Below are 25,528 nucleotides of genomic sequence, written 5' to 3'. Positions count from 1 at the left end.
ACAACTCTGAAATATGACGTTAACGTTACTCTGGTGAAAGGCGGAAGTAAAGCCAGTGGGCGGAGCCAAAGGCCAGCGAAGCTCATTCTACTGCTGCCACGGTAAGATTCTTGTGGAGAGTTCTCTCCTAATTCATTGGGTGGCGCGCCTAATTATAACCCCAGAAGGTACGCTAATTCCATCGGTTAGGTCTGAACCAGGCCGGTAGATTAAGAGCTTAACTGATGTGGCAAAAGGGCTCCCTAAGCCTCTGCTTAGAAGGTCATTTCTTTCTAACAGGAACACTACACCAGGGCGCTAGCCTTTAGCATTAGCTTCATTCAGTTAACCTTAACTACTTTGACAATGCAGGAATGGGCCAATCAGTTATGCGTGAGTAACAGATGGCAGGATTGCAATGTGTAAATTTACATAGGTTTGCCGCAAATTTAAAAATAGCATGGTGGGATATTGGATATCGCAACTCGCGATGCTAATCCCACGTTAGCCTGATGCTAGCCCGCTAGTGAACATCCCCGTTCTCGCTAAATAGCAATATTGATGTAAAGTCAACTTATGTAGCCTGCTAGTTTCGTCAGTCTGTAAACTTGTATTATTGGGAATTTGCTATTTCCCCATTTTTGAGTGGAAATGACAAAATAAACCTTAATCGAATGTGGAAAGCTAACTCTACGTCGACAGCATTGGTTAACTTGTCAAACAACCTGTCAGCTGCCTGAAGCTCAACCGCTTGTTCGAGGGCTGAGAAACATGTTAATATTATTACCTTATTATTTACTGATCAGTTTGAATGTCCTCTTCACTGCATTCATTTCTCCTGAAAGTGGAGAGCAGTTTAATTAATAACACGCATTGTTAATAAAATTGTTGCATAGGTACACGTTATTTTAGTGCATCAGTTTGCTTACAACATTAGATAACAGTAGGTGAAAATAATCAGCTATAATTAACACTGAAAGCATGCAGTGCACCACGATTTGACGTGTATGGACCACGTAGACACTTCAGTCATAAAATATTTATTGTCTAAAATGTAAGAACTTGCCTCTTGGTGTGGCAGGATTGCAAATGCTGAATGAGACAATTCATGCAAAAAACAGAAACTAAGAGACCTGGTTGTGCCAAATCCATTGTTTTAATTTTTGCTATAGCTCGACTGTTTGTTCAGTAGAAAACAGGAATTCCTCTTTTTCCCCGGTGCTTGCACTTTTGAGTATTTCCTGTTGTGAGTCTCCAGGCTTCCCCAGAAGGAAGAAAGCCACCCTCACGCTCTTTATCCTCCACAGGAGAATCGACAGTTCGGATCCAAAATGACAGATTCCAAGTACTTCACCACCACCAAAAAAGGTAGGCTTGCTTGAATATTAGGTCTTGAGATAAATAATATAAATAATTCGGTGCCGAGGGCTTTTTGTAAATATATTCCAGTCATAGGATTTTCTGCTATTGCTTTTGCATCATACAGGAACTATTTTAATGGACAATAAGGCGTTATGTGCTGGGTGGGAGTGAAACTAAACAGTTACCAAATGAAAAGTATCTCTATTATTATTGGTCGGATCTGACATGTTGAGCTTTATATTTTAGAGTCTTATCCATTCTAGTGCCCCCGTTTTGTATTCATCCAACTATATTATACTTGTTTTTTTAGTATAATTCCTTTTCATTTCACTTGCCCAGTTGCAGCCTGTGTGCTTTATTGTTAAAATTGAATCTCTAAATTTTTAAACTATTAGTATTTTACAAATCCTTCTTACTTGTGTTTTCCCTCAGCAAGAATGAAGGCCCTATTTTTGGACCAAAACTGTCACTATGCTGACACTGTTCATCTTTAAAGTCAGGAATACTGTTTATTTGAGGGTCATGTGACATTGCTGCAATGTAAAAACACAAGCGTATGCAGAGTCAGTTCGTCGTAGGTAAATGTTGACACAATCCTAAAACTAAGATTGTGTATTACACTGTCACAACTACTGTACAGATCAGTGAGGGAGCCTTTTCATCACTACTATGATGTCATTCGCTAAAGTGAATGGCAGAAGTTATGGCACCCAGAATCAAATACCTGTTTAAAGGAATAATCAACCATAAAATATAGTTGATTATTCCTTTAAACAGGTATTTTGGTATCTTAAATAAAACACAATTCACACACACACAAAATACATTATGATATTTGTTTGTTTCCTTGATATTGCGATTGAGCTCTGCTCCCATCAGGTCCAGTTTGCTGGACGTTTGGTTGATGTCCAGATGCTTTTAGTCTGCTGCCTTTCCGCTTTTGTTGTTATAAACAGACACATTAGTTACTCGGGTTCACAGTCGGATGCATCCATGCTGAGAGGGGAGCGACACACTCCGCTGAGACACAGACGATCGGTCTTGTTATCAAGCATTGGAAAACATCCATAACAACCGTCAGCTGCCATCCTCAGAGCTGTTAATATATTTAGGCAGGAGGAGCGACGGCTCCATGAAGCACTTTAGCTTCTTTAATGCCTTGTTCAACAATACAAACGCTGACCAGCTCCATCACCCCACTCCTCTTACTTTCAAAACATGAATAGTTAATAATAATGTAACTCGACATTGTTATATAATAGCATAGACGTTTATTATTTATTTTATTCATTTTTTACTGTGCAAAACGGTGCCCTAGTTTCAGATTTGAGAAAATGCCCTTGTTGCCTTTATGAGCAGCTATTACTGATGCAAGCAATATTTTTCCTGTGTCTACTTTCCATACACATGCCAGTATTCCTCATTTTAGTCGTTTAGTATCACCGATGCTTCTCACCTAGTGGATTGTCCTCTTTTCTGCACAGGGGAAATATTTGAGCTCAAGGCAGAGCTGAACAGCGATAAGAAAGAGAAGAAGAAGGAGGCCGTGAAGAAGGTCATTGCATCTATGACAGTTGGCAAAGATGTTAGGTGAGCCGGGGGAAATTGCTGTCAGACTGCAACGCAATAAATCACCTTGACTTTGGAGACAGTAGCCACATAATTCTCTGTCCCTTGTGCAGCGCTCTGTTCCCGGACGTCGTGAACTGCATGCAGACGGACAACTTGGAATTGAAAAAGCTGGTCTATCTTTACCTGATGAACTACGCCAAGAGTCAGCCAGACATGGCCATCATGGCCGTGAACACCTTTGTAAAGGTAACATTCTGTCATTGAAAGTCATCCTCAGTTAAGTAGGTAATTAGTTTACACTTTGAAGCCACGTTCCAAAATCTTAAGGCTAAATACAGATTTAAAAATGTATATATTTTGCAGATAATAACATTTAGCCTTGGATCCTAATCTGCCACACTAAGATGTCAAACAACTTCAATTAACCAAGTTTGCATTTAATAGATTAATCCCCCCCTATATTTATCAAAGACAATATGACAGAATCTGTATGATACGTGATTTAATCAGAATTTGTGACCAAACGTGAAGCACTCTGAACCACATTTTTAGGACTGTGAAGATCCTAATCCTCTTATCCGAGCCTTGGCTGTTCGTACCATGGGCTGCATCCGCGTGGATAAGATCACAGAGTATCTGTGTGAACCCCTGAGGAAGTGTCTGAAAGATGAAGATCCGTACGTGAGGAAGACCGCTGCTGTGTGCGTTGCAAAGCTGCATGACATTAACGCTCAGTTGGTGGAGGACCAAGGCTTCCTGGACACCCTCAAAGATCTCATCTCCGACTCCAACCCCATGGTACGACTCTTATGGGCAGGGTAACCGCCGGCTAAGGAGCCACCTAGATGTCATGCAGACCTCCTCCTGCATTTTACTGATAAGCTCTAGGATGTCTCTGCAGATGTGTTAAGCGGTGTGCTGTTCACAAATGTATCTCCACTCTTCATCTTTAGGTCGTAGCCAACGCGGTGGCAGCTCTGTCTGAGATAGCAGAGTCTCACCCCAACAGCAATCTGCTGGACCTGAACCCTCAGACCATCAACAAGTTGCTGACAGCTTTAAATGAGTGTACCGAGTGGGGACAGATATTCATCCTCGACTGCCTCGCAAATTACACGCCTCGTGACGACCGCGAGTCCCAAAGGTGTGAGGAGATACTTTATCCATGTTTTCAGTTGACACGTGGTGCCACTGCACCCAAGTGTAAGTCCTGTTTTGATCCTGATGTCTTCCAGCATCTGCGAACGTGTGACCCCTCGGCTCTCGCATGCCAACTCTGCCGTGGTGTTGTCAGCTGTTAAAGTGTTAATGAAGTTTATGGAGATGCTCCCTAAAGATTTGGACTATTATGGCACCTTGTTGAAGAAGCTGGCCCCCCCACTGGTCACCCTGCTCTCTGCTGAGCCCGAGCTGCAGTATGTGGCTCTCAGAAACATCAACCTCATCGTACAGAGACGGTAAAAATACACAGACCATTTTGTAGAAGGTTTATTTAGAATGGCTTGGGCCCACTCTCATTATAATTATAATTGCATGGATTCTGTTTTCTTTCTTGCCTGTTGTTTCATTTTTAATTTGATAAGCTCAGTCTACCTACTAACAAACAAAATAATGTCTCTTTCCAGTCCTGAGATCCTCAAACATGAAATGAAGGTTTTTTTTGTAAAGTACAATGACCCGATCTATGTGAAACTGGAGAAGTTGGACATCATGATTCGTTTAGCATCTCAAGCTAACATTGCCCAGGTAACAAACCTGTAGTTAATACTGTTGGGAAAAAGCTTATTATCCTATGAATGAAAACCTTTCTAAAAGAATCGGATCTAATGGTACTGACGATGTGTTTCAGGTCCTGGCTGAGCTGAAGGAGTACGCCACAGAGGTAGATGTGGACTTTGTCCGTAAAGCGGTCAGAGCTATTGGTCGCTGTGCCATCAAAGTAGAGGTGAGTAGAAAGGCTTCAGACATCTTTGTAATGACAAGATAAGCTACAATGTCCCAATTTTTTAGAATAGTATTATTATATGAGTCTGGGCATCAAATATATTACGCCTAGCATTATACAAATGTAATATCTTCCATCAAAGAAGAGGGGCCTGTTTGGCAGTAGAAAGAATAATTATCCTTCTTAAAATGCTTATAATTCTTTTGAAGAAAATTTCAGACTGTATCATGTGTAAATATGCCTCCAGATAAAGTTAATTATAATGGCACTTTATACATTTTTTCATCTTGGTTATCATCTAAGTGGATTAACATCACTCATTTGTAGGATGCATTTTAAAGTCATCCTGGAGCTTGAGTGAGTTGTCCTGGTTCACAGCATATACTTCATATGTTTTTTTTATCCAATAGCAATCAGCGGAGCGCTGTGTCAGCACACTTCTAGATCTCATCCAAACCAAGGTCAACTATGTGGTACAGGAGGCCATCGTTGTCATTAAGGACATCTTCCGAAAGTACCCTAATAAGTAAGTCCCATCTGAGACACGAATGTGATCACTGATGACCGGAGCACAGTGACATCTCCGAGGATGTGCTGTGAGAGAGGAGAAGAGGGGAAATGGGAATCTTGGCTGTAGAAGCAGGCGCTGATAATGTGTCTGGTTGCCGTGTCGATAATAGGACCACATGAAATGTGCTGTGTCGCCATTCAGGTACGAGAGTGTGATCGCCACTCTGTGCGAAAACCTGGACTCCCTGGATGAGCCAGAGGCTCGTGCTGCCATGATCTGGATCGTGGGAGAGTATGCTGAGCGTATCGACAATGCTGATGAACTGCTGGAGAGCTTTTTGGAGGGTTTCCATGACGAAAGCACTCAGGTGGGCTTGAGGGAATGAGGGGTTTAGCTTTGAAAGATTTACTTCAAGATGGTCCTGGTCACGTCGGTGTTCTTGAGGATGAAAATGCTTTAAATTTGTGTTGCTTTTGTCTGGTAGGTGCAGCTGCAGCTTCTGACGGCAATTGTTAAGCTGTTCCTGAAAAAGCCCACTGAGACCCAGGAACTTGTGCAGCAGGTGTTGAGCCTGGCTACACAGGTGGGAAGAACAGCTTTATTTCACTGCCACCGTTCCTGCTCACAGACATTTGAGAATACTCGCCTCTCCTCCTCAGGACTCTGATAACCCGGACCTCCGGGACCGCGGTTACATCTATTGGCGTCTGCTGTCCACAGACCCAGTGGCTGCTAAAGAGGTGGTTCTGGCAGAGAAGCCACTGATCTCAGAAGAAACGGATCTGATCGAACCCACACTGCTGGAGGAGCTTATCTGCCACATTGGAACTCTGGCCTCTGTCTACCACAAGCCCCCCAGTGCCTTCGTTGAGGGCAGCCGTGGTGTTCAGCACAAAAGACTTCCTGCCAGTGGTGGATCGTAAGTGCCCGACGTCTTCTGATAAAGATAAAAGGAGATGAAGGCAGTGATGAGTTTTTATCGTCTTATTTAGTGGGGAGAGTGTTGACAGCCCAGAGACAGGTTCTACAGCTGGAGTTTCTGAGGCGCCGCCGGCTGTCATCCCATCCCAGGGTGACCTCCTGGGAGATCTGCTTAATCTGGACCTGACACCTCCTGCTAGCGTCCCACCCCCCACCTCTGGGATGCAGATGGGTGCTGTGGATCTCCTCGGAGGAGGGCTGGACAGCCTGGTCGGTCTTCCACACACCAGTGGCGGTCTGATTCACACCATCTTAAACTGTTAGAAACAGGAGCCTACAAGTGTCTGCGGTTCATCACCTTTGCTAAATTTGTTCAATTAAACTTGGGTCATAAGGATCAAATGACCAGTATTTGATGAATCATCATCACTGATAAAGGCCTCAGGTCTCAACCTTAATAGGTCTTTCTTTCTAAAGAGCCTCTAATATGATACATTTTAGCTACACTCTACTTGTGGTAACGCATGTTTAAAACATTTCCCCCTGGCTTTTGTGTGGTGCTTTTTCCCCCCTTTTTATTTGACTCCTGTGTGTTTTCTTTGTCTACTGCTGCACCTGCAGATGGGAGATGAATCTGAACCGGTAACTACATGAAGGGAGGGGGGCACAACATTTAGAGACTGTCAGGCCCGTAGTTAATAATTCATTCGATCTATTCTGTTCCCATTCTTCACCCTGAAATGTTGGTTCTTCATTTGTCATCATTTGCTATTCAGCATGCAGTGGAATCCTCAAATCCCTCTTTTCTTGTCTGGCTTCTTTGATCTGTCTCATGTTTCAATCAGCCGCCTGTTCCCCTGCGGACGGACACTCCTCAGTCACCTCAGTTCTCTCATCAGTCCCCATCGGCCACAGATTACAGCCCCACTGAGGTTGGACCATGCTAGAGCCCCCCCCCCACATTGTACTGCATTAGCTCTGTCCCTGCAGTAGTCCTCCCCACCTCCCCTTATTACGCGTTGGTCTCTCACTCCATTTAGACGAGGATTTGTGTTTCTCTTGTTCAACTATGTCTGTTCAGACTCTATATTTGTTGGTTGCTGCACCCCAAATATTCGGTCAACTACAGATGTGTTTCAGTGTTGCCACAAAGCTTGTTGGATTTCAAAAGCCACTGATTCACATTTGCAGGAACAGCGAAGGGTTGGTGTATGAAAACAGAGTTTAATCTAATCCTCAGTGTCATTTTAGGTTAGGCTGTAGGTCTCGAGTCACCCTACTCTGACTCGTTTTTAATCCAGAACCCAGAATAATGGATGCATTTCTGTGCTTTCTCCCCTCCTCCTACCCCAGCTCGGTGGGGATCTTGGAGGAAGTCCTGCTGTAAGTAATGTCCCAGATTCTATTCATTTATGCCTCCTATCCCTGATGGCTCATCAATATTTTGCTTGTTGGCTCACAGATGGGGGCTGGTTTTGGTGCTCCACCAGCTGCGGTGCCCCCGGCGTTCAGTGCCCCTGTGAGCGGTGGCCTGGATGACCTCTTTGACCTTGGAGGTGGAGTTGGCATGCCCATGGGAGTGTACACCCCTCCAAAAACAGTGAGTTTTGAGTTGGGAGGAGACATATTATTAAATCATATAAAAAAACGGTGGCCCTAAGAACAGCATGGCTCTTCCCCCCCCTCCACTAAGGTTTGGCTCCCAGCCATGAAGGCTAAAGGTCTGGAAATATCCGGGACGTTTTCTCGTCGTGCAGGTGTGATCCAAATGGAAATGACCCTCACTAATAAAGCCATGAGTGTAATGGCAGATTTTGCCATCCAGTTTAACAAAAACAGGTGGGACCATGTACGGCTAATTGGATGTAGCATATTTTAGCCTCACCCTTGTAACTCGTTTTCTCTCCTCTGCCTGTAGCTTCGGTCTCAGTCCAGCGGGTCCTCTTCAGGTTCTTACTCCTCTTAGCCCAAACCAGACTGTCGAGGCGACTCTCCCCCTGAGTAACGTGGGACCAGTCATGAAGATGGAACCTCTCACTAACCTACAGGTGACCTTCTCAGTCTGACTTTAAATCCTTCCACAGGATTTCTTTCTTTTCCCCAACTTTATTCTCGATGACAGAGGTGCAACTTTTCCACAGAGCTTCTTTTAGTCTCAAATACAGACTAGAAGTCAAATTTAACTTCAACCCTGTCATCAAGGTTCCACAGAATTCATGCTGCTTTTTTTTAGTTGCTGTGACAAAACTTTAAAATTGATCCTCCAGAACTACGGTGAAACTGAACTGAATAAAATGAGCGGCAACGGTCGGCCTGTTTTAGATCAGGATATTTCTGTTAGCTGGGCAGAATGGTGGAGAGGAGCAGCTGGAGAGAGAAGATAAGAGTGGAGGTTGATGATGGGGGGGTCACCAAACATGATTCCTTTGTTTCTGCTGGCCTCAGTTATCATTTCTGCTGTGCTGCCCGTGAGTCCTGCAATAATTGACAAAACTATCGAGTTAATAGCTTTAATTGTCTGTCAACAATCATGGTTAATGTGTGATTCATCTTTTTGTCACCTGTATTTTACAGAGGTAAATGTCACCTCTTGAAATTGCCACCACACCTGTTTCTGCTCCCTGAGGGGGTTTTTCATAATGACCACATAATATTAATGAAAGAATATCCACGATACCGGAGGACGAGATTAGTCGACACATTATATGTTTTCATGGAAGAAAGATAAGATAATTATCTCAAATTAACCATTAATTCAGAGCTGCTCATTTTCTGTGTCTTCAAGGGATCTATTAGAGATGTGTTTGTATTTCCTGCTCCATGGCTGCCCACACAGCTAATGTGGCCCAGGTACATGCTAGAATACACCGTGTTATCTTCGCCCCTGCAGTCCACCTGGAAATAAAACACCATCATCGCCATGAATCATTTATTAATGGGCTGCTCTTGTGCCTATTCTGGGGTCTGGCTCATTGTGATTCCCTCAGCACTTTGTTGCTGAGCAGCCTGTGGTGTCGCTGCCTGGTCTTTCACTGGCTTTTCATATAGCAGCGTTGTTGCATCACAGATGGCCAGAGGTGGAACCTGCAGAGGCAGACGAGGAGCCAATCATTGTCCCTCCTCTGCCCATGGCAGCAGTTTGGACACATCAATTGTTGTTTATTTCAGCGCCACCCTTTACTGTGTCTGTGCATCTGTGACAGTACTCCGAGGACCTCAGCTCTGTTATTCATTCAACACAGGAAGCGGCGTGTGTCCTCAAAGGGCGCTTGAAAAGTAATTAACTACATCGCTCTCTGTTCCTCCTCATCTTGTCCTCTACCCCCTTCCCCCGACTGTAACGACTCTCACAGGTTGCCATTAAGAACAACATTGACATATTTTACTTCAGCTGCCAGTACCCCATCAGCCTGCTGTTTGTGGAAGATGGAAAGATGGGTGAGTGTCGAGCGTCTCTGAATCACTTCACTAAAAACCTCGCTGACGTCAGCAGGTTTTTCAGGCCGAACAAGGACTCATTACGAGCGTCGGGTAAATTTCAAAGTAGACGTGCGCGCGAGTGACCGTCTGCCCCGCCGAGCTTGTTCATTTGATTTGGCCACACAATTGCCTGCACATAATACACATCAAGTGCACTTTGGGGGTTTATTTCTGTTCCATTTTGTGAAGCACCTTGATTGTCTCATTACAATACCAACAAATCATCTCCGTTCTGCTGGAATGATTCATCAGGAAGCAGCTTTGATTTGATCAAGCATCCAAAAACAACACGAGCACGTCTGTCCCCCTGATGTGCGCCTTTGATTCAAAAGAAGGGTGCACCCCCACCCCACCCCCCAGATTTTACATTTGTAGCTATGTGTTTTTCACATTGCTGCCATATTCTGCATCTTTTTAATGAGAACCTTTCTGTTATCTCAGATCTGCTTTTGATGTGCACTTTTTGTGTCTCCCTCTGCAGACCGGCAAGTGTTCCTCGCCACATGGAAAGACATTCCCAACGACAACGAATCACAGTTTCAGGTCAAAGACTGCCATCTCAACTCAGGTAGCAATGGCATTGTATGAAAGCATTTTCACTTCTGCAGCAGTTCTTCCTGCAACCTCGTCTGTATTCTGATTGGATCGCTATGAGCGATGTGTTTTAAAGCTCACGTCACTGTCGAATGTACCGTCAAATTTTCGATGGTCTCCTTTCAACAGATGCGGCTTCCAACAAACTACAGGCTAGCAACGTCTTCACCATAGCAAAGCGCACCGTGGACGGTCAGGACATGTTGTACCAGTCCATGAAACTTACAAACGGCATCTGGGTGCTGGCTGAGCTGAAGGTGCAGGCAGGGAACCCGAACTACATGGTGAGTACCACGGAGCGTATGTGTTTGCGTCCGCTGTCATTGAGCAGTTCAGCAAAGACCTGAATTCCAGATTTGACCGCTCTGCTTCTGTTGTCGCTCGCTCTCTCCGAGCTGCCGCTCTGTTCCTCCTCTTCGTTGGCGAGCAGCATTAGAACCAGGCTGCCAAAGTCTTTGTCTGCAGCTAATTTTAGAAGCTCGGCACTGCCCTGTTGTTGTTTTTGTCCTGAAATTCATCCTTCTTCTCGAGACAGGACATTAAGAAGACCACAATTCATTAGCTGGAGATGGTTTTCATACCAAAATTCAATTGAGATCGTAATTGAAGTTTGAGGACTGTTTCTTATCCAAACTTCTTAATATTTCCAGTCAGTCATTGCAGAACAGCGTTCCTGGGGCGTACAGCCGAGCTCTTAATTTTTAAAACCCAAACTTCCCAGTGGTCTTTATAATTCATTTGGCTTACTCTCGTTGGAGCTCATGAGATATTTATAGTTTATGCAGCACAGAATTGGGGCACTTTTTTAGCCAGAAGTTTGAAGTTCTTATCTGCCATCTGTCCCCATGGCAACAATGCCATCAGTAACATCGGCTCATTTTCCTAAGTAGCTCTTAAGCTGGTAGTTGATTTCAGCTCAGCAGGATTCTGCTGCCTCTTCACATAAATAAGTGTGCAGCTTTAATGTTTGTGCTACCAACATGCCAGAACAACTGGATTTGCTGCTGTTTTCCCACTGCAGAGGACTCTCAGTTCACCACAACTCTGCTTGGTTTTGGTTCTTGCTTGGACTTCATCAAGCGGCTGGTTGTCATAGCGACATTGTAGGAAAGGGTTGTGAAGCATCCAGACACGTATGGCTTTGAATTTGGCTGGATTATGCATGTCTTCTATAAATACATAAAACAGTGACTTAAATGTCACTATTTTATGTATTTTTAGCCAAAAATCAGCCAATATTTGCAGTAGATATAGAATAAAATGCAATCTCGCAATAATAATTGAGATGTGTGTGTGTGCCGGAGGAGCCTAAACGTGGAGTCCTGTGGTTCATTTCCTGTCTCTTTGCTCCCTCAGGTCTCTCTGAAATGCAGAGCTCCGGAGGTTTCCCAGTGTGTGTTCCAGAGTTACGAGGCCATTCTGAAGAACTGAATAAAGAGCTCCCTTACTCGGACCCAGCCACTGCCGTCAGAGACGGGCCTGCTCTGACCTGAGCAACAGCCCTTACAGCCTGTTTCAGTCAGCGCAGCTTCAGCTGAGGCTTCGCTCCCGCGCGTCAATCAGCTCCTTTTAATTCTGTTTACTTGTTTCTTGATACAAGATTCTTTCTGGACATGATGTCACGTCTCTTCTAAATGTGATTTGTCTCAAGAGCTCCTGAAATTTGTTCTGCTCGTCTGTTTTTTAAGAACCTCAGCTGTTTCTGCTTCCTCTGCAAGAGGCTTTTAAACCACACTGTATACAAATTAGAGTGTTTAGCTTCTGCTGCCGTCAACGTTTGGTTTAAAGGCGTCAGGAAACCTTCGTTCCGTCTGTCTGAAACAGGTGGTCTGCTCCTAACACAAATCTTTACGAGCTACATTTTTGCTGTCATGTTGTAGATGTTTGCTTTAGTGTCTGAAGGCAGAAGAGGCTTCTGGAACCCTGCTGTCAGCAGAATCTCTGTGTTTGTTAGTCGTTTTCTTTGAACTCCTCAAATAAGGCGGACAGTTGAAGACCTGGCGGCTCTGCCTGCCGTCGTACTGAAGTCATTCCTCGGTTTATTTTGTGTTTGTTCTTGGCGTGTGTGTGCGTCGTCATGTGTGGAGCATCAGTGACAGTCAGGCCCTCCACCACCCTCCTGTTGCTGACAGCGTCCCAGGGCCACCAGCGAGGCGTGCTCCCAGCTCAGAATAATTGATTAGAGCAGCTCGTTGAGTCTCAAATCAGATTTTACTCTCTTCTTATTGCCTAAACTGACCATCAGGTTAATGTTTTTCTGATTAGACATGAGATAAACACTTCAGCCCACATGTGAGGAGGAAAAAAAGACGTAAAAACCACATGGCCACCAGTTCCCCATCTGGGTGAAGAGATATACCCACGCTCTTGATACCAGTAATGTTGAAATGAGGCTTCGGGCTGCACCTGAGCTGAAACCCTGCCTGTAAATCTGTTTGCTACAGCTTTCTGGAATTAAGCCCATCGTTTAAGTCTTTTAAGTGTGTGTAAGCTGTAAGAAGACTAGAAAATCCAGTCTGTTACAACTGCAGACTCTTGATTAATTGGATTATTTCTGTCATTTCACTGAAGCCCTTTTAAAACGGCTGTACTGGATGTGTGAGCTACCACAGAATTGGCTGCGGTGTGTGTTTGTGTGAGCGTGTATGTTAGAGATTATTACAAAATCAAAATTTAATCAAATGCTTTTGAACTGTTCATTGCGTGTACATGATTTAAAAGTATATTAAACATCTTGATAAATCATTTTGAAGCTTTTTTCGTTCCCCATGGATTTAATTGGAAACCAAACTTAGTATTCAGAGGTGTTTGTGTGACGCTGTCACGGCCTGTGACGCACTCTCTCATCTGTGCACACTGCAAAGTTCACGTTTCCAGATCCCCTGATATAAATGGTGGCCGACGTGAAGCTCTTTCACACACGCCATGCCTCAGTCGGTCATGACCTTTTGCGACAAAGTGGGTTTATTAAAGTCCTAATGTGGAAAGACAAATCTGTTGGCAGTATAAAGGACTGCTGCAGATTTACTTAGCAGAGAGGAGTCGGTAATCCACAGCAGTGCAGGGTGTTAGTGCTTCCTATTAATGCGGGATCTATATTATCGATTCCACGTGATTTGTGTGCTCCAACAGGGGGCGCTGTTGCGTTGATACTGGAGCGGTTTGCCATTTAAAAGAATGTCCATTGACTTTCAGCCCCATGTCATGTAATTCTCCCCACCCCCCAAATATTAAGGTTAGCGGAGTGCAGCCAGGATTCTAACGAAAAGAAAAAAGAGAGAAAAGGAAAGTTAAATCAATATATCTTAGTCAAATCGAATTATGGAGTCAGGAATCGGGTTACCCAGCAACATTGTGAGAAAAATCAACATCGTTTTCCCCCAACAGATCATCTTTAGTGACGGAGTGATGCAAAACCAAAAATCTCTAGGTGCCCCTCTAAAGAAGGAAAGGTTGTTGGAGCACATGTCCACTGCTCTCATATCGGATCAAGACAAACTGAATTCTGCTCCTCGCCTGTGTCCCTGCTCCTAAGTGGATTTGCGGCTGTCGGCCCCGGTGATTGATGGGACTCATCATCGACCCCGGCCCTGCCCGAGGACCTTCACCTGTAATGCGTCTTGGTGCTGGGGGAGCTGACGCGCTCCTGCGTGACCCTCACCCGCAGATGAGGTTTGCAGCCATGCGCCTTTGCCATTCGTGCGCAGCGTGTGGGAGCCTTGCGCACAACACCTCCCCATTGGATGAGCAGTGCGGTGGATAAAGCAAGTGATGAAGGAGGAGGGAGAGAGGGAGACCAGTCTCCGGCAGCTTGTCTCCCTTCAGCGGCAGACACTCGCTGATCTTTTGTAGCTTCCACATACCGTTACAGGAAACGCACGTCCGCGGGCTTCGAGCGTCTCTCCTCTCCCGGCTGGCGTGTGCGCGCATTTAAAACAAAGAAGATTATGGGTTTGCGTGCAATTTTCGAACACGTGGGGAGCTTATTTACGAAGCTGTCGTGCGTGCGCCCGTCCTCCCTGTGATGGAGGAGCGCGGCGGTGGTTGCGGTGGTGCATCGGCCGGGATGACTGAGAGGCACCGGGCAAACAATCAATGAAGACGCCGGGGGCTCGCCCGCGCCTGGACAAGGTCAGAGAATAACCTGAGAGAGATTATGTCCGTGTGGAGGCGGCAAGGGCGGACTTTTACGCTTCCTCTCGGGGGAAGAGGTTGCTCGGGGATGTCCCTTGAAAAGCAAGAGTTTCTCTACGCGCGTCGGATCGCAGAGGCGCAGAAAACGCTTCCATCCGCATGATCATGGCTCAGCTCGATTTCTGACACCAGCGAACAGCGCGCTTGTTTTCCTGTCACCCTACACTCGGGGGGTAAATGGATGCTTTGCTCCGTCTCTTCACCAGGGCGCAGTGAAGTTGATTTTGCAGCCGCTGGTTCCAATTCCAGCTGCGCGTCCGGATCGTCGCGCCTGCGCCTGTTGCCGCTGTCCATGGTGCTGAGCTCGGGCTCCAGGAATGGTGGAGACGCTCAGCATCGCTGTCATCGGCGCTCCCGGAGTGGGCAAAACTTCTGTCATCCGCCAGTTCATCTATAACGATTTCTCGGAGGTGTACACGCCGACCAGGACCAGATATGTGTACAGACCCTCCGTCATACTGAACGGGAACATGTATGAACTGAAGATTTTGGACGTCCCGCCAATCTCCTCCTTCCCGTCCAGCTCCAGTCAGGTATAAAGGCTGCGCAGAAACACTTTAACTTCATTAGAATCAGTTTACAACAATTGGTCATTATTAAGATTATTATTATTAGCCTCTCTCCCTCTCTCGCTCTCCCTCTCTCTCTCCCTCTCCCTCTCCCTCTCTCTCTCTCCCTCTCTCGCTCTCTCTGCCTGCCCCCACCAACACAAACACAATTTATTTATTCTTCCATCACTTTAAGATGTTCCTATTGTAGTTGCTATGGAGACTCAACTCATTTAAAGCTTCAGAGCCACACTTTAAAAAAAAATTCTCTCCCTCTCTCGGGCTTAAAAACAAGGACTGTAAGTTTTGTTGTTGTTTTTTTTAAAAAAAAATCTTTGTTAATGTACAGTAACACATCTTCTGCAACAAACATACAACTCAAAAGAGGAAGTGGAGCAAGTGTCACTTTGTCTGTTGTCGCCATCATTTTGTGCATGAACCCAGTTTCTCAGGACGTCGCTGAGATTTCAGGTACGTGAACGCAACAGCAAACAGCAGCACAGCACCTGGCTCAGCCAGATGTAAAAATAGACCAGTCTGCCCTTTTCCTGGTGGCCACAGGTCATGTGCCACGCCTCATTATCCGAAGAACATGACATTGCAGTGTTGGAGTGGGGGGGGGGGCACACTGTCGCTGCAGATGGGAAAGGGTTGGAGTCTTTTCATCATTGGGAATTTCAGATGAGGCGATCCATTTCTCTTTATCTGAGGAAGTGTTCTCTTGTTGGTGTGTTTCATAGCCCATAGAGTGGAAGACAAAAGCTGTCACGTGCACGTGAAGTCATCTGGGTCTCAAAGCTCGGCTCCTGCCCCTCCCAACCTCGCCAGAAAGCCTCTCTGGACTGAAAGCTCCAAGGTCGTCACACCTGACATCGCTGATGCCAACAGCGTATCCTGCCTCGCTCAACCTCTCCCAGGAAACTGTTGTGGTTCTCAGCTGGGCCGAGGAGGCGCTGAGAAAATTAGATCAGATCGGAGAGGAAAGAGTGGAGAGGCAGACAACATCTGACAGGCAGAGGCCACGGTGGACACCCTTCCACCCTTCCACCCCCACCGCCACCACCGAGCCGTTGAGCGTAGCAGATGTACAGATTAAACAGTTTCTCTTCAGCTGAGAGGTCTGTGGAGGGTTTGCTGTCTGCAGAGACCGGCCATAAAGAGTGATTGAGTTCCAGCTGTCTTCTGCTAAATGGAGGTTACCCCCCCATGAGAGAACATCTCCATAGATGCATGCAGAAAGCAGAAATAAGAGCCTCGTGCGCATGGAAAGGAGCGTGTGTGACATTCCCTGCACAGTCTCACATGTGAACATCAGCAAGCGCTTTGCTAAATCATTCCCTGCCACAACATTCCCATCGGACAGATTAGCTGCTGCGTCCATGCTGCTCTGCTCCTGCGGTGACCCCTGGCTCCAGATGTTTTGCTACATCTCCAGAGATCACCCTCCAACTGTTCCACTTCGTCTTCTTCTTCAGTTAATACATAACAACTTTTTGAGGCTCTGCTTTGTCTGTGCGAACAGAGAGAAGTGGCCGGCGTCGAGGGAGAGAGGAGCCTCGATTAGGTGCTATTTTCAGATTGAATTAAAGTTTGCTTCTCTGCTGGAATACTGCTGGAAATAAAAGACGACCGTGGTAGACAGTCGGAACTCACTGCAGTTAATAGTTAAGGTTGCACAGAGTTTAATGGGCAGAAACGAAGATTTAGGCTTCCTGGATTCCTCTAAAATTTGTGAGGAAGAAGCTGCAGAGCAGGGGAGAGGCAGTCCGCCTCCAGGCTTACACAGCGTGGCTATTTTTTCATTGCTTCCAAATCCATTGGATGAGGTTTTGGTCGCCAGTGTCCCCGTTATATTATAACCAGCACAGACTGATCTTTACTGTCTTTTTTAAAATCTCCAGTCTGGGACAACGTGGCGTGACTGTTAGTCTGTGTCAGTTTAATAGATTGTTTGCCTTGTATTATGATTGTGTGTGTGTGTGTGTGTGTGTGTGTGTGTGTGTGTGTGTGTGTGTGTGTGTGTGTGTGTGTGTGTGTGTGTGTGTGTGCCTGCCTGCCACTCAGAGTGGTGAATTTAGGGAGCATCTGTCACTGTGACAGATGTTTTTATGTATTGATTACTTTTTTCTGGATATGATGTATCGCCATGACTTCACAGTTCTCCAGCGCTGTTTTTAAGTCCTCCATTTTGTACAAATGATTTTGTGTGTTATACAATCTTGACTGTTGCTGACACAGCTAGAATCAAAACTTCTGCAACGGCTCCAGGAAGCATAGACATCGAGGCGATCGTCTTTAATTAGCTCAGAAAAATGAGTAATTCCTTGGTCATGAGGACATATAATTGATTCATTGACAGTTTTAAATATAAAGCCATTAATTATGAATCAAACGGTTTGTTTATTTGCATTCCGGGAGTCTAGGAACACTGACACCTTTTTCTGGAGACATTAGCTTGACAGCGCTAGCTGAAGATGACAAAACCTCTCTACCCACAACCTGTTTAATCCATCTTAAAAGGTGATTTGCTGCTCCAAAACAAAGTGCTACACAAGCTTGTGTAAACTCAGACAACTGTTTGCTGTTTCCATGGAAAGAGGTGCCATCGTGGGCAGCACAGTGGTGCAGTAGCCAGCACAGACGCCCTAGAGTGGGAAGGTTCTGTGTTCTCTGGCTTTTTCTAGATCTCCCACTGCTTTCTCTGGTTTCCATGCACATCCATTGTGCGTGAATTGAATTGTGTGTCCCCTGTAGTGGACTGTTGACCTGTTCCGGGTGTATCCCCTCCTGACTCTGACACCCCTGTGACTGGACGAGGAATAATTGGTTCATTGAAGGATGGATGGCTCCCAGCTCCAGCTGCATGTCAGGTCAATGAGTGGGACTAAGATACATTTCTGAATCTCCACATACTTAAAGAGGCAAAGATGTCGGACAAAAAAGTCATTTTCAGCTGTCGACCATGCCAGTAAGGCTTAATTGCCCCCCCAAGCAGGTCACACAGGCCTGCCAGCTGTCCTGAGTATCGATCTAGCATAAGGACTAATCTCACTAAGCCGTCTCCCATAATCATAACAGAAATGACAGCTCAGCCTGCTGGAAACTGCCCGACGCTGGATCACACGCTCTCCTTTGGCCTTTGGCAGCAGCACAACCCCCACCCCAGCAGCAGCAGTTTGAATGTTCCGAGCTGACGCCGTTGGCCACGCACGCCTGTTCAAATAAGTGCTGTTGTTGTTTGTAGTTCCGCCCCCTCCACACAAAAAAGCAGGCCGCAGATGACGAAGAGCGACGAGATGAGAACGCAAGCTGCTATTTTTAGCGCCGCATGGATGTGAGGCTGCACCCAAGCCAGTATGTGCATCTCACATCCTCACTTGGCTCCATTAGCAGAGCAGGCTCGAGGTGTGATGGGGTGTTGTGTCAGAACAGGGTAGGTGCCACATACCTAAAAAGAAAAAAAAGGGCGAGAAAAAAAAGGGCGTTCGGCCACTGGCGATGACATTTGAATTTCACTGGTGCAATCAAAGACTTTCTCTGCTGTGCTGTGTTTCCAACACTTCTCCATTCTGCTGTTTCCTTTTTCATCATTGTTTCCCCATGGCAGCATTTCCTCCAGGCCCTCATTAATCCACAGTTGATGTGTTGATCTGTGTTTTTCCCTCCACACTGTCGCTCAGACAAACACCCTTAAACTCCTCGCAATATGAGATTTATTGTCGCTGCTTTATCACCGACCGCTACCTTCCGCGTGCTTCCTGTCGCTCGTTATCAACTGATCTTATTTTGCAGAGTTTCTCTAAACACCAGTTCCTTGACGATCCAAGTTACTCAGACGTCCTCCAGAGAAGCTCGTGTTAAAGTTGGTCCCAGTCATTCGAGCAGCGCTGCAGCTGAGGGCCATGTGACTCCTGTCACATTACATCACTGCTGCTAATAAGCAGCATTAAAATCATTGTTTAAAAACAACGCCAGACCATCTGGGTGAAGGAGTCTGCACTAAAATGCAAAGCAGCTCCATGGCAGTGACATCATTAAAAGAAATCCATCTTTTTTAAATCACTGAAATGATTCATTTGAGACACGTTCATTTTCTGGGCTGTTGAGACCTTGTTTTTCTGCCGGTGGCGCAGCAACTTCAGACGGGTGTGAATGTTGGTAACTGACAGTAACAGCAGAGTGCGTCGGCCATTTTTACAGATGTTTCAGTTTCTGAGCAGAGTATAAATAATATTTCAGAAATATCAAAACATCATTGGAAATCCTAAAATCTAGGTTGCATATTTGAATTAGTGGCATGTAAAAACGATCTGCAGGAGATCTGGCGAATCCAGTGAACCAAAGGAAGTGTACCAAAGAGAGGAAGTGAACCAAAGAGAGGAAGTGAACCAAAGAGAGGAAGTGAACCAAAGAGAGGAAGTGAACTAAAGGGAGGAAGTGAACTAAAGGGAGGAAGTGTACCAAAGAGAGGAAGTGAACCAAAGAGAGGAAGTGAACCAAAGAGAGGAAGTGAACTAAAGGGAGGAAGTAAACTAAAGAGAGGAAGTGAACCAAAGGGAGGAAGTGAACCAAAGAGAGGAAGTGAACTAAAGGGAGGAAGTAAACTAAAGAGAGGAAGTGAACCAAAGAGAGGAAGTGAACTAAAGGGAGGAAGTGAACCAAAGAGAGGAAATGAACCAAAGGGAGGAAGTAAACCAAAGAGAGGAAGTGAACTAAAGGGAGGAAGTGAACCAAAGAGAGGAAATGAACTAAAGGGAGGAAGTGAACCAAAGAGAGGAAGTGACCCAAAGAGAGGAAGTGAACTAAAGGGAGGAAGTGAACCAAAGAGAGGAAGTGAACTAAAGGGAGGAAGTGAACCAAAGAGAGGAAGTGAACTACAGGGAGGAAGTGAACCAAAGAGAGGAAGTGAACTAAAGAGAGGAAGTGAACCAAAGAGAGGAAGTGAACTAAAGGGAGGAAGTGAACTAAAGGGAGGAAGTGAATCAAAGAGAGGAAGTAAACTAAAGGGAGGAAGTGAACTAAAGGGAGGAAGTGAACCAAAGAGAGGAAGTGAACCAAAGGGAGGAAGTGAACTAAAGGGAGGAAGTGAATCAAAGAGAGGAAGTAAACTAAAGGGAGGAAGTGAATCAAAGAGAGGAAGTGAACCAAAGAGAGGAAGTGAACTAAAGGGAGGAAGTGAACCAAAGGGAGGAAGTGAACCAAAGAGAGGAAGTGAACTAAAGGGAGGAAGTGAACCAAAGGGAGGACGTGACAGCGATCACAACAATGCAAACCCAAAGAATCATCATATCATGGACTGAAGGAAGTAGACTTCTATTTTTAGTCCTGGTCATTGGATGGGCCGGGTTTTCTTCTTCATCGTGCTTTTTATCATCCCGTCTGCGAGCGTTCGTGGGCTCACCCACACGAGCAGCTGCTGTAACGACTCCATGCTCCCAGCATTTTGATCCGCTTTTCAAAGGAAACCAAAACAAATCCCCTCCCAATCTAACCGAGTGCTCGTTGGCTCTGGGACTTCCTGGTTGCCACTGATATACTTCCTGCTGCGACGACCCAGGTGCAGTTTTTGTGCTGGTATCAGGTTTTTTACTAAAAATAAAAAATCCCTACATTTTGCACACTGCATGCTCCACATCGCTGGGTATTACAAGTGTTCCTCACGTGCGTGCGTGCGTGCGTGCGTGCGTGCGTGCGTGCGTGCGTGCGTGCGTGCGTGTGTGCGGGCCCAGCGCTGGCGTCATTGCCCCTGTCGTCTCATCTCCTGAAGCACTGCTGGTTTTTCATCCTTCCATTTCCTCTGTAACTCTTTCATTTCCTCCCTCGGCAGGTCTTTTCTCCCCCCTGCTGAATGGGTCTGTTCTTCCCTCTCTTGTCAGCCCGATCACATGCTCTTAAGCTTGCAGGTCTGTTAGCAGCGGTATGTGGTTGGTCACAACTCTGACAGCCAGCGTGATTACAGAACCTGATTTTACAGAACCTGAGTTTGTGAGGTCCATTGTCACCTGTCAATGAAGGTCAGACACGTGGAATCTTTTCTGTAACAGGCTACAGTGCTTTTGTTGACCTTGGATGCTGCAGCTTTCAGTACTCGTCGTGATTTGTGGTGTTCTCGGCACCGAGACTCCCAAAGCAAAGCAGTTCTGGGACCAGTTCTACTGACTCTGCGTGCTTCTACAGAGGTGAAACAACAGAAGTGGGTGGATCGTCATGTCCTGCCAAATGTTTGGACCAGTAACGTCCAGTAAATAAGAGCTTTAACAGCGATGATGAACACTCACCCACTGGTTCAGCTCCACTCTGTTGACCTCCAAACAGGGTCGATCTGAAATGAGAGGTAAAAAGAAAAAAATCAGCTGTATAAGAGCCAGTAATCGCTGCTCTGTTGCAACACATGATGCACGTTGCAGCTGTGGCTCAGATGTGCCGCGTCCTCCTCCTGCGATGAGAAGATTTAAACGTTTAATCTCTGCTCTCTCTGCAATCTATCATAGTGTCCTTGAGCAAGACACTGAACCTCCAACAGCTCCCAATATTAAGTCTCAGTGCACAATTACGTTCATTCGGAGTGTAAAGCACTTTGAGATGTCAAGAGAAGTTAGAAAAGTGCTGTATAATTACAGTCCATTTGCTTAACAAATAGAAAGGGAGCTGTAATGAATTCTCCGGTGCGGGTATTTATCATAAACACTGGTGCTGCATGAATGGACTATGACCTGATGCATATTTCCACCCGTGCTGTGTTCATTAAATGTTTCTCCCTTTGCCTTTTATTTTAGGAGTGGTTGGATTTGCGCTGCAGGGGGGTTCGCAATGCCAATGCCTACATCCTGGTGTACGACATCTGCTGCGTGGAGAGCTTTGAATACGTCAAAATGATCAGGCAGCAGATAGTGGAGCACAGGTACGGTCAATCCACCGACACCCACTGATGGGGGAGGCTGTGACATTGACACAAGGTTTCCCTCCTGCCGTGCCGGCAGTTTAGCAGCGACATTTCTTCTTACGTTTCTGCTTCAGAGCTTGATTCAAGGACTATTTTTAGACGCTTTATGCTTTTGTTGCGTGGCAGCCAAATGAGATTGGTGAAAATGAGCTAAGAATCAGCCATTGAAACAATGCGAGAGCTCAGTCAAAACGTGAGGGAAATTTAGACTGATGGAAATCACTGTTGCTGGTGCTCCTGCATACATTTACATACAAAAAGGTGCAAAGAGTGGCATCATTTGTTCTCTTCGGTTCCACTGGTCCACTACACAGATATTTTACCCTTCCTACATGTAGCCGTGACTGCTTCTGGCCCGTGACAGAAAGCCATTATCACCAGCACCTGGTGAAGAAAGGGTGGATGCACCAGGAATGGAAAAGAGGCTGCAGCAGTGGAGGAAAGAGAAAAGAACAGTGAGACGGACAGAGACGTAACCATGTCAAATACTTTGTTTGATAAAATCCTAAAAATTAGCATAAGATGACCTTATCTCCCTAATCATTTTTAAGCCTCCACAGATGGTTGCACGTGCACACACACACACACACACACACTGATGCTGATGCTGATAAAATTCTCAGGCTTGATTAAATATGCAGGCAGTCTGAGTCTGAGGTAGCCATGTGTAGACATCAGGAGATGGAGTGATTAGTGCTCTGTATTTGTCAACTCTGTAGACCTTCATCTTGAGGCTTTGAGAGCTGTACGATTGTTTCGCTCCCCTTGGGTGAACGGCCCATCTGCCGAGGGAGATCCTTTGATCTTAGAATACAAATACATGAGAAGAAATGTAGAATTAGCTCTCATCATTGACTGTGGAATTCAAGGAAAGCCTCCAAAACTCAATTCCTTTCTCAATACCTAATAAACCTGTTTAATACACCCAGTTTTCCAGTAAGGTTTCTTCTTCACAGCCACATCCAGGATTTCCCTCAAGGGCCCCTTCAGAGTGTCTCATTAGATGTGTTTGGAATTGATAGCGTGAATCTTGGATACCTTGTCTATGCCTATTTCTGGCCTTCAGTTTACACTTGTAATACTGCTGTAGAGCAGCCACTGCAGCGTGTGGTAGGAGGCCCCTGGGGTCTGTGAGCAGTAATCCTCTCGTCCGCCCCCGCACACCTCAGATTGAAGGGGAAACAATGCTCACAGGCATCTTGCACACACCCTGGCAAATGTGGCACCACGGTGACAACTGAACCTCCATGTTTTGTCCATTCATTCATTTTCTCTCCACATCGCTCTCGTGCACCCGCAGGGAGTGCAGCAGCAACGAGGTGCCAATCCTGGTGGTGGGCAACAAGCGGGATCTGCAGCGACAGCGCTTCATGCCCCGCAGGGCAGTGTCGGTCCTCGTGAAGAAGACGTGGAAATGCGGCTACGTGGAGTGCTCTGCCAAATTCAACTGGCACGTCGTGCTGCTCTTCAAAGAGCTGCTGGGCATCGCCGTGGCACGGGGCATGCGCCAGAACCACACCTCCATCCGCCTGCAGGGGGCTCTACAGAGGAACCGCTGCGCCATCATGTGACCCAGAGAGCTCGCTCCACTTCGCTCACCTCAGGAGTGGGGAAAAAGGACTTCTTATCTTAATGACTGGAAATATACCCTGTGGCCTCCTGCTTTACTGAGCTGATTTTTCTTAATGAGGTTTACTGCGCTGTAAAAGACACGTGGTCATCCAACCACTTCATACTCAGATTCTGCCAAATATATCGCAACGGGGAGCGAAGTAGGAGAACAGGAGAACGTTTAAAAGTCAGCACAGTTATTTTTCCAGAGAGATCTGTCAGAGAGATCTGTTGGGTTGTGCCCAGCAGCAACAGGCATTGACCTTTGGCTCGACAGGACCGGGAGTGTGAATATGAGACTCAAACCAGAAAGTCAGCAATATTATTGAGTCTTCCATCTGAATTTGTCAGCCCCGACCATTGTATTTCCCGGATTGGCTAAGAGTGAGTTAGATAGAATCACCAGACAATAGCTAATGCTTCACCTCTGGGCAGATTTCCTTAAAATGTTCATGTAGAGATATAGAGTTCTGAGAAGAAGCTTGTGTTTTTCTTTGTTTCTATAATCTCGTTTGTTCAGACAAGGAGTTTTTTTGGGGTTTTGTTTTTGCAACAGCAGCAACAGAAATGCTGCAGTCCTTATCGTGATGTGCCACGTGGCTTTATCGTCTCCTTTGCCTCACTCGGCGTCTGCTCATAAAGAACACATTAAACCCAGGTAAAGTGAAGGCCTGGAGCAGGGGCTCGAAGAGCATGTGATGAATATGTGTTACAGAATAAGAGAGACATGGAGAGAGGCAGTGAAAGGCAGCTTTGATAACTGACGTTCACACAAGAAAAGGACAGGCACGAGGAGAAAGCGCAAGGAAAATGTCGCTGCTGAGATAAGGAGCAATGAAATCATGCACGTCCCGACTGACTCTATGTACAGCTCGCGTAATAAAAACATGGCTCACACACTCTTCTCTTCAGATAGCCTGTAGACACAATAAGGTACAGATTCTAAAAATTAGACAGGATAACGCTGCCACATCAGCATCTGATTAGTATCCAATGGGTAATGTGAGATTAACAGTTTTCATTTGATTAGACGTAGCTAGATTGCTTCTGAATATGGAGGCAAGCTGATCTCCTGTACATAAGAGTGACTCATAGAGTTATTGACTTGCATGCTTTTGTTGATAGAGCCGACAGGTCAGGTTTTAATTGCACTGATGTTAAAATTTGATATTGTGATATGTTTATTTTCTCCCCCTTAATTTCTGACTGTCATGAGCAGCTGAGTGAAGCGAATGTGCTCATTTAACCTCTCTCCCACTGGCATGAGAGCTCGCGTTCACCGTTCTGTTCCAAGTGTAGTGTTGAACCTTTCTATCAGGGCAGAAGGTTGTGTGTAGTTTTTCTAGCTTAAAAAAGGCATATGTAGCAGCGATACACTAGAAAGCAACTGCGTGTAGCATGAGTTGTGATGAGTTTGTCTGCTGTGTTTCCAAATAAAAAGGGCTACTCTTTTTGTTATCAGACAGAATTATTTCATTTCTTTTTACGTCTTTAGTGCTGCCATTGATTTTATTATTTCCATTTTTTATTTTTTTCTGGCAGAATTAAATGCATCTGAGAAAAGCAAACTCACGCTGGTCGTTCCCAATCCTGGTAATTACACATTAAGATCATTTTGACAACATTGCCACCTTCTGGCCAAATGGATGTTATTATTAGATAATTACAACATCTATTTGAGCTCAATAAGCAAGGCATAATCTTCTTGGGGGAGACAAGGAAATAGGGAGTAATAAAACTGAGGAGCGCCTTACTGATCTGTTATAAAATATAATTAAGCGAGTTTATGGCGCATGAAGGCGTCTTCTGCGAGTCCCTGATGAAGTGCGCCTTCAGGGGGATGATTGAGGCGTTCTTTTATTTGGGGG

The 25,528-nt window shown here is 45.6% G+C and overlaps 2 protein-coding genes across 6 annotated transcripts; both read left to right on the top strand.

Annotated features, from left to right (window-relative positions):
* The first annotated feature begins 24 nt into the window (after window positions 1-24).
* On the top strand, window positions 25-13,118 carry ap1b1 (adaptor related protein complex 1 subunit beta 1). 4 transcript variants are annotated; one of them, XM_029829778.1, is made up of 23 exons: window positions 25-101; window positions 1,287-1,347; window positions 2,826-2,931; window positions 3,024-3,159; window positions 3,466-3,711; window positions 3,867-4,057; window positions 4,149-4,370; window positions 4,539-4,659; window positions 4,763-4,858; window positions 5,269-5,384; window positions 5,571-5,736; window positions 5,854-5,952; window positions 6,029-6,288; window positions 6,362-6,560; window positions 6,912-6,932; window positions 7,644-7,673; window positions 7,753-7,890; window positions 7,984-8,129; window positions 8,209-8,338; window positions 9,644-9,728; window positions 10,252-10,338; window positions 10,494-10,648; window positions 11,721-13,118. In XM_029829778.1, exons 2-23 carry the CDS (start codon window positions 1,311-1,313, stop codon window positions 11,793-11,795), a joined length of 2,862 nt encoding a protein of 953 aa, XP_029685638.1. In that variant the 5' UTR covers window positions 25-101; window positions 1,287-1,310; the 3' UTR covers window positions 11,796-13,118. The 4 variants fall into 4 exon arrangements, with proteins under 4 accessions (XP_029685638.1, XP_029685639.1, XP_029685637.1 ...); XM_029829779.1 differs by having other exon boundaries at window positions 86-167; XM_029829777.1 differs by lacking the exon at window positions 25-101 and adding an exon at window positions 222-372.
* A 979-nt stretch (window positions 13,119-14,097) lies between these two features.
* On the top strand, window positions 14,098-25,315 carry rasl10a (RAS-like, family 10, member A). Of its 2 annotated transcripts, XM_029829423.1 has the most exons (4): window positions 14,098-14,495; window positions 14,765-15,091; window positions 21,883-22,007; window positions 23,350-25,315. In XM_029829423.1, the coding sequence occupies exons 2-4, from the start codon at window positions 14,876-14,878 to the stop codon at window positions 23,618-23,620; spliced, it is 612 nt and encodes a 203-aa protein (XP_029685283.1). In that variant the 5' UTR covers window positions 14,098-14,495; window positions 14,765-14,875; the 3' UTR covers window positions 23,621-25,315. The 2 variants fall into 2 exon arrangements, with proteins under 2 accessions (XP_029685283.1, XP_003974941.1); XM_003974892.2 differs by having other exon boundaries at window positions 14,098-15,091.
* The last annotated feature ends 213 nt before the right edge of the window (window positions 25,316-25,528 follow it).

This window comes from Takifugu rubripes, chromosome 21 (genome assembly GCF_901000725.2).
Source record: "Takifugu rubripes chromosome 21, fTakRub1.2, whole genome shotgun sequence".
Lineage (NCBI taxonomy): Eukaryota > Metazoa > Chordata > Actinopteri > Tetraodontiformes > Tetraodontidae > Takifugu > Takifugu rubripes.
Note: the sequence above shows the minus strand (reverse complement) of the source record. Positions and strands in the feature narration are given on the sequence as shown.

Coding starts and splice junctions, on each gene's coding strand:
- ap1b1 (XM_029829777.1), top strand. CDS start 346: ATGCAGGAATGGGCCAATCAGTTATGC. Junction 5,737..5,853: donor TCCATGACGAAAGCACTCAG/GTGGGCTTGAGG, acceptor TTTGTCTGGTAG/GTGCAGCTGCAGCTTCTGAC. Junction 7,891..7,983: donor TGTACACCCCTCCAAAAACA/GTGAGTTTTGAG, acceptor CCCTCCACTAAG/GTTTGGCTCCCAGCCATGAA.
- rasl10a (XM_029829423.1), top strand. CDS start 14,876: ATGGTGGAGACGCTCAGCATCGCTGTCATCGGCGCTCCCGGAGTGGGC. Junction 15,092..21,882: donor TCCCGTCCAGCTCCAGTCAG/GTATAAAGGCTG, acceptor CTTTTATTTTAG/GAGTGGTTGGATTTGCGCTG. Junction 22,008..23,349: donor CAGCAGATAGTGGAGCACAG/GTACGGTCAATC, acceptor GTGCACCCGCAG/GGAGTGCAGCAGCAACGAGG.